Raw genomic sequence first — 15,694 nt, 5'->3', positions numbered from 1 at the left:
TCTACACATCGGGCAACACCATGTTGCAAGGTGGTTCAGTTTCATAACTCGCAACAAGTATATCAGTCTATTAAGTTTGTTTATAATCTATATCAGTTTGATATACAAACTAAAGAAGTTCTAAGAGACTGATATAGATTGTATTAAGTTTTAAGTTGATGCCTATGCCTTAGCAAAGCAGCCAAGCTAAATTTGTTTTTCATTACAATCTATATCAGTCTCTTAGAACTTCTTTGAATGTTCTGGGTTTACATAGCAATACAACGGAAAAATACAATACCATGAGTACTAGGAGTAATACAATACAAGGCTCTGATTCAGGGAGAGGATTAGTGGTACTAGAACTACCAAGAGAATTAGAGGACAAAAATTATTATAGAAGATTGCAATTTGGTGCTAGACAACGACTTCACACACCAAAAGAACAATTGTTAGGTTGAGCAAATTACATCAAAGAATGCTTTAAATATGTAAGTACTTAGTTTGGTTCCACCAGACAAGAATCTAGACAAGAATCTAGTAAGTATCCTTCAATGGATTTGGTCCCGTGAGTAGTATGTCTAGTTTCAAGTGCTCAAGAAAAAGCCGACCAATAGAACATGAGTAACACAACATTAGCCAGGAAACAAAATTAAATAAACATAAACTCTATATTTTTGTGTTTCTTTGTACATGGGCTGACTAGAACATAACATTAGAGAACTAGGGAGTGAGTCCTACAAAGACTCTGAAAGACAAAGAGAGGTATGGTAATTGTAAACAGCCAAAAAGAACTATAATTTACATGAAAGTTATGGAAGAGGAAAGGAGCAGAACCGCCTCTTGAGGTACAAGCTGTAGAAATATTTGAACTGCGCGGTTTGACTGCATTATGAGAGACGGACAATGGAGAGAGAGAGAAATTAAAGGTCACGTCTACACATCGGGCAAGAACCGTGTCTGAGGAGCCAATTGTCTATGCAAGGTAAGTGAAACATGTGATGACAATGAGGCAAGCTTCTAACTGTTTCACCAAGCTGGAAATCCTGCAAAAAAAACCATTTTTTGAGGCATGCATGAACCCACAATGTACATAGCTTAAACAGAAATATATCCTCACTCAAAAATTAACTTTTGTGGTAACAAATGGTTTCACCTTGAATGCACTGGTTCTTATTGGAATGTCTTTCTAAAAAAATATTTGCTAATGGGAACAAGGTTTTGAGCCACGAAACTGATAATATGTCAAAAAGTTACTTCAGTAATGCATGATAAGTTTTAATGGGAAATGAGTTACCAAAAGCTCTGTGATACTCGTGAAGCATTGTTATCAGCCATGGCAATGACCAAATTCGCATAACCAAGTCTCAATTTGTCAGGGAGTTCCTTCACTTGACCATAGTCCAGCAGTGCAACCTGATGACGGGAAACAAGATTACAAATCAAGACTATGTAGATAGGTGAGTTCAGCCAAAAGACAACAGTAAGCAAACTAGCAAATAATAACTACAAGCAAAAATATGACTTGCCTCTTGACCTTTACAAATCAAGATATTTCCAGGATGTGGATCCGCATGAAAGAAACCACTTTTCAGTATCATTTGGCCATATGCACGGGATAAACTATTAAGTATATTGCTGGGGCAAGAGGAGATATAAATTCCAGTGTGGTATCAGTAACAAAAAGAGAAAGAAGGACTAGCGACATGTAAATTTCCTTTGTTATGGAATGCAAGTCAAATTTGATATCTGTTTTCTGCATGTATAAGGCGAATAGTTGCAAGTTTCTTATGTCTGTCATAATCAACCTTTCGATGCCAGGATGTTGAACCTAATCACGTGGTATCAAGTTAGATTCTTATTAAAAGATGGGAAGCTTTTAATAGTCTCCTGATAATGCTCACCTTTACAACAACATTCATCTTTTTACCCTTTACTCTTGTCCTGTGAACCTAATAAAGAAAATAAATTTACATGTATCATATACATAAAAAAACTGACGACATGGTCATTGAATCTCACTACTAGTGTATGCCAAACTCCAGATAATCCAGCAATTCAATTCAGGAAAAACAAATAAGAGCCAAAAAAAAAAAAACAGAATGCCTACATATAATCAAACCAGAGTATGAAAATGTCCCTACAGTTCCTTGTCTTTACAATGCCTAATAAGAAATCTACGGCAAGAGAGGACAAGGTTTTCTTGATAATAACAAACCATCATGAAGTGTTGAGACATAAACTAACACTCTAATTCAGGCTTTTCAAGCATCAATGGTAGTATCCCAAAGGTTCTCAGCTATAAGAATAATTATCTTCAACTTCCCTTGTGTCATACTTAAAAGCTATCTTTTGTTGGTGTTTACTCTTTTACAGTTTCATAATTGGTCCATCACCATCCACAAATTCCCAAATCCTCTCACTCAACAATGTTCAGTTAATTGTAATATTCCCACCAAAAGCTGTAATACCTGAGCAATAGAAGCAGAACCAAGAGGCTTTTCATCAAATGTGTCAAAGATCTCATCAATGCTTTTACCTAACTCCTTCTCCAGAACAAGCTGAACCGCATCAAACGGTGTGGCAGGAGCTTGATCACACAAAGTGACAAGCTTTTTCACCCACGCAGCTGGTGCCATATCAGGTTTTGCTAAAAGTTGAGCAATCTACGATTCCTTTTTTACAGAAGCATCAAAACAAAAAGTTAACATTATAAATGAACATAGGACAACAACTATTAAATGCAACAAAGCCAAACACTTAAAACAACCTTAAGGAAGAAACCCCCAAGATCAGAGCACATGAAGTAAATTTTGTCAGCAGCTTGGTCATGTTGTCTTTCCCACAATTCCTCTTGCTTCTTTGCATCTTTCACTAAACTCACTCGAAGTTAAAATACCTGAATCCAAGCAAAACAGAGAAGCCCAAAAAATCAAACTTTATAGAGAAAACTGTACACTAATGAATTCAAAAGGATTAAAGAAACACAGTAAGAAGAGAGAGACCTTGTAGCCAGTGTAGATATTGGTAGCTCGAACCCAGAATTGAAAAGAGCGTTGCCATGGACGAAAGCTCTCGGTGATCTTCTCCTGCATTTCTTTGAAATCGAACCCATGCATTTTTGTCCCTCTTCGCTTCGGATTGTTTTCAGCTTGTGTATTCCCGATTTGAAATATCAAAGGGAAAACGATGAAGACAGATTAGAGATCGTGGCTGTGCAAATTATTTTTAGTTTATTAGAGCGTCATTATTGGTAGGTTTGTGATTTTGGGGCTCACCAAATCGAGAAGACATCCGAAAGCTGACTCATCGGATTTCCAGAGATCAAGCGATGATTCAAAGACCTCAATAGAGAAAACAGCTCCCGAAATGGCACCAATTGCTGCTCCTCTGATGAAACCACTCTCAGTTTCTTGGCCTATCAAAGCTCCTGTAAGTGCCCCTAGCAATGTCCCCACTGAACAAGAGAAAAGGAATCAACTTTTTATAGCTCAAAGCTGAAGACTTTCTAATAATCATTTCAAATCAATCCAAATTCCAATTGAAGATAAGAAACAAATTTATGTTACCAAACAATCTCAGAATTTGCAGCAGAGCAACAACAACAAATATTGACTGCACATAGACAAAATCAGATCCAAAATCGAGTTTACAAGGAACGGAAAATGAAGAAACAAACCTAAGGCGAAGAAGAAGGTCAAGATGGCGGAGTTAATGGTACCCAAAACAGCACAAGCGTCTTTAAGAAGACATAGTTTTATGCGTAAACGATTGTCTAGCTCTGATAATTTTCTTCTCCCTCGGGACACTAATCTCCAACAAGAATATGGTGTTTCTTTTGTTTGGATGTCATGATTTAGTCGAAGAAAATGAATCAAAGTAGAAAGAATCAATCTCATGTAAATTGGCATTACCGTAATAATACAAACCCTGGTTTATAAGTAATAATCAAACTTTTCTGTATTGTTTTAGTAAGCCCGTTTTTATTATTTTATTATTATTTTAATAAGATTACTTTTTAGTAATATTCTAGATAATTTCCTAATTTTAAAAGTAAGATTGCTTATTTTTCTCCATTTCTCTGAACTAAATAGACTAAAGTAGTATTCTTCTTTTTTTTTTTTTTTTTAATGCCCATTAACATAATTAACTAAGATTATGTAAACATATTTGTGCTCGTTATTGACTAACAACTAAGATTTAATCTAGGGTATGGTGCATAATTTGTATTTTACATATTAAAAAGGGGATTTTCAAAAATCCCCTTTTTCCAATATCATTTTTTAAAAATACTCTTTCATGTTGGTCATTTTCAAAAATACTCATTTTCTATGAATAAAATCACTAAATTTTAAACTCTAAACTCCAACTCTAACCCCTCAAAACTATATCCTAAATGCAAAATAAGAACCCAAACCAAGAAAAAAATTCTAAAAATTAATTTAATATATTGAAATTATGTAAAAGAGGGTAAAAATGAAAATGTTAAAAAAAGAGGGTATTTTTGAAAAAAGGTATTCCAAAAAGAGTATTTTTAACAAATTCTCTATTAGAAATGAGTCAATTTAATTTGATATGTTTACTATTCGAATATTGATGGTACTAACAAAATAATAAAATGACGATTTATATTTGTTATAGCATTGAAATAATGATATTTAAATTTATTAATGTCTATTCAAACCCCTCACACAATATAACACCGTCTTATGATATTTTAAATTTTTATAAGTTTGAATATTCTGAATATTCTAATTTTTATTTTTTAATAATATTATATCATAAATTTAATTTGATATTTCTTTTTAATTTGGATGTTTATTAAGTTAAGTTTCCTACTCGCTCCGATTCAGATTCAGTTTTTTCTTATTTTTAATATTAGTTTGAATCGTTGTCTAAAATTTTTAAGCGAAGTGGGATATTGAACACATATTTCCTTTCATCATTTGAATAATATATATCCATTTTTAAAAATTGTATCACAACATATACTGCACAAGAAAAAGTAGTTTTTTTACCTTTATGTATTTTGTGATGATTTAAAGCAATTAAAAAAAACAAAGATGATAAAAGTATCATAACTGTAAATATAACAAAATCTTCTAAATAATTTTATTATTAATTGTGGAACACTAAATGGATATTTTAAGTTTTCTAATTAATGTTTTTTTAAAAAATATTTGTGTTTGGTTATATGGATAGATATAATTCATTGTTTGGATATGAATATAGCAATAGTATCTCTATATACTTATCTAAGCAATGTTTTTAGAAGTTTAACCCTATGATCATGTGGCATATTACAAAAAATACCATTTCATTTTAATTATTTTAATAACTAACAAAAGAATAGCTTATATTGGTTTATAAAATAATAAAATAATATTTTGAAATTATTTAATAAAATTATTTAATAGATTCCATTTATTGGTGTGTCTGTATTTTATAAGGTTTAACCATAGTTTTTACATTTGTTTTGAGTTTTTTATTGAGTCAAACTATGCTTTTAGAGTCTTTTTAGTCTTTTGTGAGTATGTGCAGGTCTTAGGTTACTTAAGAAGGAAAGTGAGTGTTTTGGGGATGAAAACATGCATCTGGAGCCAATTTGGTAAAGACTGATCGGACTAGCAAGCAGATGGAACAAGCGGAGGAAAAGACACAGGATCGACCTATCTCGCTTGGGATCGACTGATCCCGTCCCCGACTCAAGTTTTCCTTTTTCGTTTTTTTTAAAACGACTTTTAGTGTTTTATTTTGATATTTAAGTTAGAGGCCCTGCCTCCAGAGACATAAGCTTTATTTTCTAAGACTATTCTGTATTGAGAGCTAAAGGGAGAAGATCTTTAATCCTTCTTGACACTTTGGAGAAGATTTCTAAACCCTATTTTCTATTCTTTGCAATGCAATTATGTTTTATTCATCATTGATTTGCTGTTCTATTTCTCCATGTTTGAGTAGTTTTTCAATTGGGTTTAGGGTTTCAGAAGGGTTTCTATGATTAATTGATGCTAGGTTTGTTTGATTAGGGATTGATCTTATTGTTCTTCATCTATTCTTGTTCTTAATGCTTAAGCTAGATTGATCACCTAGATTAAGATCTTAGGTTTAATTCATCGGGGCACCAAAAGTGTTGTTGAGTTGCTGGAAAAGAACATAGGTGAGCAAGGTGATCCTTAGCCAATGAGAGTTGAAGTTAAGGCACCTTGTGAACTAATCAAACCCGAACTTGTTAATGCTTGCTTGGTTTGCTAGATTCAAACGAGAGTTTAGGGTTTAGTAAATTCATTGCTTAGATAGTTAACACTGCGTGAGTGAGTTAACTTTACAGCCGTAATTTGAGTTCTAGAACGGTGTCTAATGCATCCCTTTCTAATCATCTAAATTCGTGATCATAAACCCTAAAGATTTCCTGCGCCCAATATTTCTCTATTGCCTTAAAACCACTTGTTTACTTTCCGTTTTTAGATAGTTACTTGATTCACAAACTTTTCCATTGTCTTAGCTATATTTAATCTACATAATTTTATAGTGTAATTTTTTGGTCTTTGAGGATTCGATCCTGAAGTGTTACAACAATACCACTAGATCGTGGTTGAGTACACATTAGGTTATTAATTGACCTTTGATCATTTATTATTTCAGAAATCTTAGGAAACAAAAATAAACTATCTAGAACAATTATAAAACTAATTTATTTATGAAACTAAGGGGATGTTATTGAAGAAGTGATTTCTAAATCCATATAGAATTATAAATTATGAAAATCAAAACACATGGATTTTAAAATAACATGTTTTATCCTTGGATTTGAATCATTCTATTTTACAATTTTCAAATCTATTCAAATCCATTAAAAACATAATATGGATTTTGAAATCCAAGAAACAAATCATTAAATGAACAACATGGAATTTTAACAAGTATTTGTAAATCATAGAACCATTATCACATAACTTTGATAAGTATTTTAAAATGGAAAAATGATTCCTAGCTATGCCAAGTATAGGCCAATACATCGTCACACATACAAATAATATAAATCTTTTATTAACTACAGGAACTATTGTCATTACATACGGACATGCATAAACAAACATGAGTTATGTTTACAACACCATAACCATCTAATTATGATATCTTCTTTGCCGGAATCCGGTGTTGACCGGTATTGACCAATGTTGACCGGCGTTGACCAAACTTTTTTTTCATAAACAACAAAAATTAACAAAATAATTACATGACTTTACTAAAAGATTATATAATAAAATTTTACTACAAAATAGTATAACAAATATACATTTTCCTTTTGTAAATTCAAAAGTTATTTTTTAATTTTATACCATATAATTTTTTTTATATACAAAAGGGAAATGTATATTTGTTATATACCATATTATATTTGTTATAAGATTTTGTAGTAAAATTTTATTATATACAAAAATTTCCTTTTTTATATAATAAATATAATATGGTATATAACAAATGATGAGATATATAATCTTTTCTTAAAATCTTTTGGCTTAAAAATGTTCATAGATTTTTTATATTTGAGTCTAATTTGTTATATTGTTTTTTTTTAGTATATTGCATCTTGCTATATATTTAAACTTTGATTTACCATTATTTTTTATACAAAAATGTTTAATAGAGTGCTACATAATAAAATATAATAGGGTATACAAATGATATGGTATAAAATTAAAAACCAACTTTTGAATTTATAAAAGGAAAATGTATATTTGTTGTATTATTTTGTATAAACATTTATTATATAATCTTTTAGTAAAGTTATGTATTTTTTTTTTAACTTTTGTTGTTTATAAAAATTAAATAAATTTTTTCTTTTTGTCAACATTGGTCAATACCGGTCACATTGGTCAACGCTGGTCAATACCGATCAACACCGGATTCCGGCAAACAAATCATCGGAATTAGATGGTTATGGGGTTGTACACATAGTTCATGTTTGTCTATGCATGTCCTTATGTAATGACTATAGTTCGTGTAGCTAGCAAAACATTTATATTGTTTGTATGTGTGGTCATGTGTTGGCCTATACTTGACGTAGCTGGCAATCATTTTTCCTTTTAAAATCAATGGTTGAATAACACATGATTTTTGTTTGGATTTCCAAATCCATTAAAATCATATAACTAATAACCCCTCTAAGATATTTGCATTCCTAAATCGTTTAATAATGATAGATATATTTTAATGTTTAAAACTAGTATACAACATTATTTATATTTTAAAAATATAAAATATTATATCTACTTTATGAAATATTTTTTTCAATGTACATCGATGCAGTGATATCTTATTAGAATCTAAGAAATAAAAAATGTTAGATTTTATTCAGTATAATATATACAACTAAAAAATCAAAAAGTTAAATCGATATTTCTAAACACGACCGCTTCAATATGAGTTTTGTTTTATTTTATAGATTTTATCAAATTTATATAATTCAAGGATTTGAACATTGTATTATGTAATGAATTGAAGTTAGAGTATGAAACTAAGTAAATTAAATATAAAAGATTATAAAATGTATAGAGTAAATTAAATAAAACTTCTACTATTATTTTATAACTAACAAATTATAGTAAAGTTTACGTAAACATTTCTCCGTGCTATACAATATTGGTATCTATTACATTGTAATTCTTTTAATAATGAAAATTTATTTCTAAAATAAACTTCAAAAATACTAGTGTAGACTTCGGTTCCAACTTCCGACCCAAAAAATTATATACATAGGGTGCAAATGGTTACACAATTGAAAAGGTTGAAGAAGTTGAAAAAAACTATTCAATCCATATAACCTAAAAATTGAAAATAAACTAATCATATGACAAAAATGTTCAACTTGTTCAACCACTATTTTGGAGATGAATGGGTTTTCAAACTCTTTCAATTTTAAGCAACAATTTGCAGCCATAATTTCCGTTTACAAATGTTGATTTGGTTTTGGTTTTTGGTTTGATATTCGGTATAATAGTATTAAACCATCTCTCAAATTGACTGAATATAATATACCAAAGAAACAAGAAGGGTATTATTGTAGTTTCAAGTTACATTCAAAATGCTTTTAACTTTTAAGGACTCTTTGTTTTTCTAGGGTCGCTCTCTCTCTCTCTCTCTCTATTCAACGTGTTGAGATTTTCAAGCAAAATTTGATTTGGTTTGATATTCGGTATAGTAGTATAAAACCCGGGCATCTCTCAAATTGACTGAATAGTGAATACCAAAGAAACGAGAAGGGTATTATTGTATTTTACGCTACATCGAAAATGCTTTTAAGGGCTCTCGTTAGGGACTCTCTCTCTCTCTCTTTATTCAACCCTCTTGAGATTTTCAAATTCAAACGGCACTTTCAAATATGGAAAAGATCTGTGTAGCAGTCAGGGTGAGACCACCGGCGCCGGAACTATCGCCGGAAACTGGATCTTCACTCTGGAAAGTTGAAGATAATCGGATCTCTCTTCACAAGTCACTCGACACTCCAATCACAACCGCTTCTTACGCTTTCGGTAAATTCATCTCTTTCCCTTTCTTCTCAATCAGTTCTGGGTTTTTAGATTTCTATAGATCTGAGTGATATCGAAAGTTTCTTCCTTTTTATAAATTGTGGTGTTGTTTCGTTTATCTATTGTGCAGATCATGTGTTCGACGAAAGTTCCACGAATGCTAGCGTCTACGAACTTCTTACTAAGGATATCATTCATGCCGCCGTTGAGGGTTTTAATGGTAATCTAATCTGATCCAAATCGAAAATTTGAAACTTGAGCGAGTTCGTGAGGTTAATTTTGTATTTATCCATAGTTTTTGATGTATTGAGTTACTGTGATTTTGTTAGGTACTGCATTTGCTTATGGGCAAACTAGTAGTGGGAAGACGTTTACAATGACGGGTTCTGAAACTGATCCAGGAATTATTCGAAGATCTGTCAGAGATGTGTTTGAAAGAATACATATGGTATTATAGTTGTGCTCAGAATTATTCAATGATCTGTGAAGTAAGAAAAAGAGTACAGCTTTTTGATTTGTGTGTTTCCATGTTTCTTCGTTTTTTAGATATCTGATCGTGAGTTTCTCATCCGGGTTTCGTACATGGAGATTTACAATGAAGAAATTAATGATCTTTTAGCTGTTGAGAATCAGAGACTGCAGATTCATGAACATTTGGAGGTTTGGTTGGATCATTTACAAAAGTGATTTCTTCTCCATTAGTTTGTTCTAAGAGTAGTTAAACCCACTTGCTTCTTTTGATGTGCAGCGTGGAGTATTTGTTGCTGGTCTTAAGGAAGAAATTGTTAGTGACGCTGAACAGATTCTAAAGCTTATAGATTCTGGAGAAGGTTTTTAACCCATATATTTTCTTTTCTTGCATTTTGATTGTGCCTAAGGTGTGTATTGACATGGTCGTTTTCAATTAACAGTTAATAGGCATTTTGGCGAGACAAACATGAATGTTCACAGTAGCAGGTCTCACACCATCTTCAGAATGGTATGGTTCAGAAGCTATCAACGGAACCTTTGACACTTTTCAAGTATTTTATCTTATAAAATCTCTCTGTGTGATAGGTGATTGAGAGCAGGGGAAAAGATAATAATTCTTCAGATGCTATCCGTGTCTCAGTCTTGGTGAGTGAAAGTTTTCAGCGCAGTTAACATCTTTCAAAACTTTCTTGTGAAAGTTAGATTATGTCAAGCTGTTTTCTTATGGGTGATCTTTTAATGGAACTAGAATTTGGTTGACTTGGCTGGATCTGAGCGAATTGCTAAAACTGGTGCTGGTGGAGTACGCTTGACGGAAGGGAAGTACATTAATAAGAGCTTAATGATTCTTGGTAATGTCATCAATAAACTAAGTGACAGTGCAAAGTTAAGGTACTTTCTTACCCTTTATTTGGTTTAAACGTAGCAACAATATAGCTCACCGCAGCTCATTTTTTACATTCTTGATAATAGGGCACATATTCCGTACCGAGATAGTAAGCTGACTCGAATTCTTCAGCCTGCACTTGGTGGTAATGCAAAGACCTGCATTATATGCACTATCGCGCCAGAAGAGGTAAAATAAGTTACTTATTTGGTCATGTTTTGCATTGTCTTGGCCTTGAGTAATCATCCAAAGCGCAAGAATAGGCAGTTGACTAATCATGATGACTTGTGTAGCATCATATTGAGGAATCAAAAGGAACTCTCCAATTTGCAAGCAGAGCCAAGCGCATCACCAACTGTGCCCAAGTGAATGAGGTCTCCATTTGAATTTTAAAGCATTGAAACTTCTTTCTTGTTATTTCTTCCCTTCAAAAAGGATCATTGGCTACAGTTTCATATTTGCTGGTTTTTTTCCTCTTAATCGGAATATAATCTGAGAGTGTTTCAATGCTTCAGATCTTGACTGATGCCGCTTTATTGAAGCGCCAAAAATTAGAGATAGAAGAGCTGCGAATGAAGCTTCAGGTATAGTCATAGTTTTATTTCAATTACATCTTAGAAAGGGGACGATACCAACATTGGTAGTGTTTGTAGGGATCGCATGCCGAAGTGTTGGAGCAAGAGATCTTAAAGCTAAGCAATCAGATGCTTAAGGTAGTTTTTTGCGCTTTTTTCTAGTTTATGCATTGAGTACAATACTGAGCGGACAAATTTTACAAAACAGCTACCCTTTTGTTTGTTTTCCAGTATGAGTTAGAATGTGAAAGGCTAAAAACTCAACTGGAAGAAGAGAGAAGGAAGCAGAAGGAGCAGGAACAATGCATCAAGGAGCAACAAATGAAAATTGAGAACCTAAACAATCTTGTCACTAATTCAGACTTCAAGAGGAACCAGTCAGAGGTACGGATGCATTCATTGGCTTAGGCGATATCCTGCTGTTCCTAGATTTTTATAAGATATAAGACTTAAGTAGATTACTTCTGCGTGATATTCCTCAATCATTACATCCAGACATTTTGCTGAAGCAAACATAACTTCAAAAAGAAAAATAGGCATCAAATTTAAGTTATAATATGTTGTGGAAATAATCAAAGATAGCAAACTTGTAACACTCTTTGTTTTTGTTAGACTAGTAATTACTACTCTTAAGCTTAAGTGGTGGACTCAAGTTCATGGTTATGTAAAATTTTGTTAACGTAACATCTTTGTGCAGGACTTTATCAGTTTAAGAAAAACTCCAGATGGGCGCAATAATATCAATGATAGCAGTGATGTTCCTGGGACTCCGTGCTTTAAATCAGCTTCCCGTTCCTTTGTGGTTTCTCGGTCAAATAATTATTCAGGACTATCTGATTTTAGTCCGATGGTTAATTCCCTGGGGGATGTGGCCGATGAAGACACTTGGATGAAACTAAACAAGGGTTTTGTTGCAGACCTTGATAAACTCCAGTTTACACCTGCAATTAAATGTCAATTCACACCTGCGGTTAAATGTCAACCCACTCCATTAACTACAACAACCACGGTGAGTATATACATTTACTTGACTCCTATTATCTACCAATAATGAAGATTATTTTTATGCATGAAAGCTCACAGAATTACATTGAATAGAGATTCTAGATGCATATATAATCAAATCAACTCTTTATCGCCTTTTCTTTTGGGTAGTCTCCTTATTTGTTTTCCTTTTCATATCATCTTGCATTCAAATGCTCTGTTTTATCAGAAGCTGGCTCATGTATCTTGAGAATTACTGATTTTTAAAACTTCATATGAATTAAGAATACCTAGAGATTATCCAAATATATGCCGCTTGCATAGTTTTCAACAATAGTTTGGTGAGGATTTTAGCACTTAAAACATGTGCCTAAGGTGGCCATAATTATTTGTTAATTTTCATTTAGGAATGCTCGCGTGAAAACTACAAAGAGGTGGAAGATCTCAAAAGTCAGATTGAGTTGCTGAACAATGAGAAGGAGGGTCTTCAGGTTAGTCTTTATTGGTTTTGTTGGTTGTTCAAATGAAGATGCTATTTCGATTCATCAAGATTGAACTAGTTATCAAGATTTCCTGGAATTAAGAGAAAATAAATCACTTCTTTGCAGCTAAATTTACTTTTTAGTTCTTATATTTGAAACTGCATTTGTTATGCTGGATGCCAACTGACTGTGGGTTATAATGGTTATTTATGCATCAATTATGTACTCTCAGGTAAAATTCAACGAACAAGTACTTCTGAACAACAAACTGATGGAAGAGATGACTGAGCTCAAACAAGAAACTCTTCCCATCAAGGAAATTCCAAATAAGTTATCTAAGTCATTTGCTAATTGCAAGGATGTCTACAAGGATGTTATAGTCACAATGCAGGTAAACAGCTTACTTTTTCTTTGATTTTATTTTTGAGATAATTAATAAATAGAGGAGTTCACAAGTGTTTTCTCTTGCAATTTCTTAGAACTTAATCGCTGACAAGGAATCTCCAACAGTAAAGCTGCTCTTTGGTACAACTGAAATCACAACAAGCCTTCTGTCGACTCTAGAAGCACAATTTTCAATGATAATGGATGGTCAGAAAACGGGCAGTAGCATCGATCATCCTTTATCTGACCAATGGGAAACACTTCGTGTGAGTCTAAAGAACACAACCACGTCGTTGTTGTCAGACGCACAAGCAAAAGATGAATTCCTGAACTCCCACAACAAGGTAGCTTCCTTGTCACAATCGTCAAGATATGGATCTATTTTACTTATCTTTTCAATAGTTTTGCTTGGGTACTTTGTCTCTCTATTTAGGAGTTTAGTCCAGTGACACATCTGCATATGTTGAACGGCAAATAAATCTAATAAATGGCGTTCTTTTTACATTTTTTTCCTAGTAGTCTATTGCAAGAATTTTGTGTTGCATACTAAGCCAAAGCTTTGAATCCATGTGGATCTATAAGTTTTTCCTTTCCCTTTGTCTTCGGCATAAAAACTCTCATCAAACCAAGTCCTCACCGTTTTACAGTATACTATAGTCATATAAGAAGTTAATAGTCCAACCAGACATGCAAGATTGAGTGCCTCATTTGAGCAAAACACATTCTTTCTTATACAATGTTGCCAGACATGCAGGAACTGATTCATGTTTGGTTAGTTAGATGTTGTGGTCAGGCTACTATTTCTCCTTTCTCTAAGACAGGTTTTGAATGTGATTTTAAAGGGACAAGAAACAGGTGCTTTGGAAGAAGAGAAACTGAAGTATGAGCTCAGCATCATCAAGGAAAGATGTAACAAGGTAGAGAAAGAGTTGTGTTTGGATAAACAGCTTCTAAAAGCTTCAAGAGAAAGCCATGAGAAGCTGTTAAAAGAGGTACAGTTGCTGAAGGAAGATAGAGATTCTTTAGATAGAAAACTCTCTCAGTCAACTCAGAGATTGAGTGTGACTGCAAGTGATAAAGAGAATGTTTTAAGAGATCTTAATGTGGAAGTGAAGCGGAGGAAAGAGATGGAGGAAGAGATTAAGCAAATCAGCACTGCTTTCGCTACCAGGCACAAATCTATTGTGTCTTTTCACAGTGAAATCAAATCCAAAATGCAGAAACTAACCACTCGAAATCCGTAATCCGTCGTACTTTTGAGCCATTGTAACAAACAATTTAAGTTATGTGATTCATTGAGAACGATAGCTAATGATTTATGCACCAAGTTAATGATTTATGCATTTATGTGAAAACGATAGCTAATGTTTCGTCACTGTAAACAGTAAACCAAAGTCATTAAAGTCAAAAGCTTCTCTCCAAATTGAATTTATCACAGGATTCGCTAATGTTTGAATAAGAGACGTGAAGAACCTATAAATTAGTTGCAATTTTCGACTAGGAGATTATTATCTGCACAGTATAACTTGATACATATGGAGCTCAACACCCTCCTATTCTCTACTATTACTAAAGGAGAAAGAGAAGCCCAAGTGGCTAGAGTCCACTTGAGAGGATCCAGTAGGTCCAAGAGAAGATAGCAGGTCTCTTGGAAAAGTTACCATAGTTAAGTAATAATAATCGGGGTAGAGTTAATGTCATTGTCCTATGGCTCTGTGGCCTCAACGGCTCTTTGGTGTAGAGACAAAGGATCAGTAAGGTTTGGTAGTAGTACTTATATGGCAGGAGGGGCAAGAGAGTTGTTATCGAATATCATATCACTTTTGTAAGGGGAGGGGAGAGACTCCAAACAATTCTCTCAACTTGTCACAATTTGTCTTATAATAAAAGAGCATTTGTCTTTATCTTTGGCTTTACTCTAAGTTCACATCCTAAACGTATCAAATTGGTATCAGAGCCGTCTATCTTGGGCACTACTCAACACAATGGCACTCAAGAAGGTTGAAGAGTTATAGAAGGTGATGGAAAACATACAGAAAGAAGTTCAACAACTTTCCAGCCTCGAGTCTGACGTCAGCGCCATGAAGAAACAACTAGGGAAGCTAGACATCTTGGAAAGGCAGATGGGGAAGTTGGATGTTCTGGAGCAATTGGAGAGGAGAATGATGGAAGAGGACCAGCATACTTGGGATCCTACCCGGAAAGGGGGGGATGACACTCAAATCTCCGGCGTGGAAGGACAAGAAGGTGACGAGTCTCACCCACAAAACCTGCAGAGTCCGACACCGGTGACTAGCGAGACACAGAGAAGGGATCCGTTACCGGAAGAATGGGAGCCGTTCAATCAGAGAATCAAACTTCCTCTGTTCGATGGTGAAGATGCAGAGAGTTGGGTTCTCCGGG

The 15,694-nt window shown here is 33.5% G+C and overlaps 3 protein-coding genes across 3 annotated transcripts; 1 reads left to right on the top strand and 2 right to left on the bottom strand.

Moving 5' to 3' along the window:
- Nucleotides 820-3,103, bottom strand: LOC104700811 (uncharacterized aarF domain-containing protein kinase 1-like). The gene is made up of 8 exons (XM_019227587.1): nt 2,985-3,103; nt 2,750-2,878; nt 2,451-2,654; nt 1,884-1,931; nt 1,788-1,810; nt 1,509-1,617; nt 1,277-1,395; nt 820-1,025 (listed from the first exon to the last, which is right to left on the bottom strand). Exons 3-8 carry the CDS (start codon nt 2,616-2,618, stop codon nt 956-958), a joined length of 537 nt encoding a protein of 178 aa, XP_019083132.1. The 5' UTR covers nt 2,619-2,654; nt 2,750-2,878; nt 2,985-3,103; the 3' UTR covers nt 820-955.
- LOC109125044 (NEP1-interacting protein 2-like) lies at nt 3,186-3,922 on the bottom strand. Its single transcript, XM_019227588.1, has 2 exons — nt 3,659-3,922; nt 3,186-3,436 (listed from the first exon to the last, which is right to left on the bottom strand). Exons 1-2 carry the CDS (start codon nt 3,888-3,890, stop codon nt 3,216-3,218), a joined length of 453 nt encoding a protein of 150 aa, XP_019083133.1. The 5' UTR covers nt 3,891-3,922; the 3' UTR covers nt 3,186-3,215.
- On the top strand, nt 9,295-14,626 carry LOC104700809 (kinesin-like protein KIN-7N). The gene is made up of 18 exons (XM_010416401.2): nt 9,295-9,512; nt 9,640-9,729; nt 9,839-9,957; nt 10,056-10,169; nt 10,258-10,339; nt 10,421-10,488; nt 10,566-10,625; nt 10,729-10,871; nt 10,953-11,055; nt 11,160-11,240; nt 11,382-11,450; nt 11,520-11,579; nt 11,673-11,825; nt 12,139-12,450; nt 12,833-12,916; nt 13,140-13,298; nt 13,387-13,635; nt 14,134-14,626. Exons 1-18 carry the CDS (start codon nt 9,362-9,364, stop codon nt 14,533-14,535), a joined length of 2,499 nt encoding a protein of 832 aa, XP_010414703.1. The 5' UTR covers nt 9,295-9,361; the 3' UTR covers nt 14,536-14,626.

This window comes from Camelina sativa, chromosome 7, assembly GCF_000633955.1.
Source record: "Camelina sativa cultivar DH55 chromosome 7, Cs, whole genome shotgun sequence".
In the NCBI taxonomy this organism is placed as follows: Eukaryota; Viridiplantae; Streptophyta; class Magnoliopsida; order Brassicales; family Brassicaceae; genus Camelina; species Camelina sativa.
The sequence above is the reverse complement of the archived record's forward strand: the minus strand, read 5'-3'. Positions and strand labels throughout refer to the sequence as shown.

Excerpts from the sequence above, each read along its gene's own strand:
- LOC109125044 (XM_019227588.1), bottom strand. The coding sequence starts at position 3,890 with ATGCCAATTTACATGAGATTGATTCTTTCTACTTTGATTCATTTTCTT. Across the intron at positions 3,437-3,658 it reads GACCTTCTTCTTCGCCTTAG|TGGGGACATTGCTAGGGGCA; the intron begins GTTTGTTTCTTC and ends TCTCTTGTTCAG.
- LOC104700809 (XM_010416401.2), top strand. The coding sequence starts at position 9,362 with ATGGAAAAGATCTGTGTAGCAGTCAGGGTGAGACCACCGGCGCCGGAA. Across the intron at positions 10,340-10,420 it reads GCTTATAGATTCTGGAGAAG|TTAATAGGCATTTTGGCGAG; the intron begins GTTTTTAACCCA and ends TTCAATTAACAG. Across the intron at positions 11,826-12,138 it reads TCAAGAGGAACCAGTCAGAG|GACTTTATCAGTTTAAGAAA; the intron begins GTACGGATGCAT and ends ATCTTTGTGCAG.
- LOC104700811 (XM_019227587.1), bottom strand. The coding sequence starts at position 2,618 with ATGGCACCAGCTGCGTGGGTGAAAAAGCTTGTCACTTTGTGTGATCAA. Across the intron at positions 1,932-2,450 it reads GTTCTGCTTCTATTGCTCAG|GTTCACAGGACAAGAGTAAA; the intron begins GTATTACAGCTT and ends TTTCTTTATTAG. Across the intron at positions 1,026-1,276 it reads CGAGTATCACAGAGCTTTTG|GATTTCCAGCTTGGTGAAAC; the intron begins GTAACTCATTTC and ends TTTTTTTTGCAG.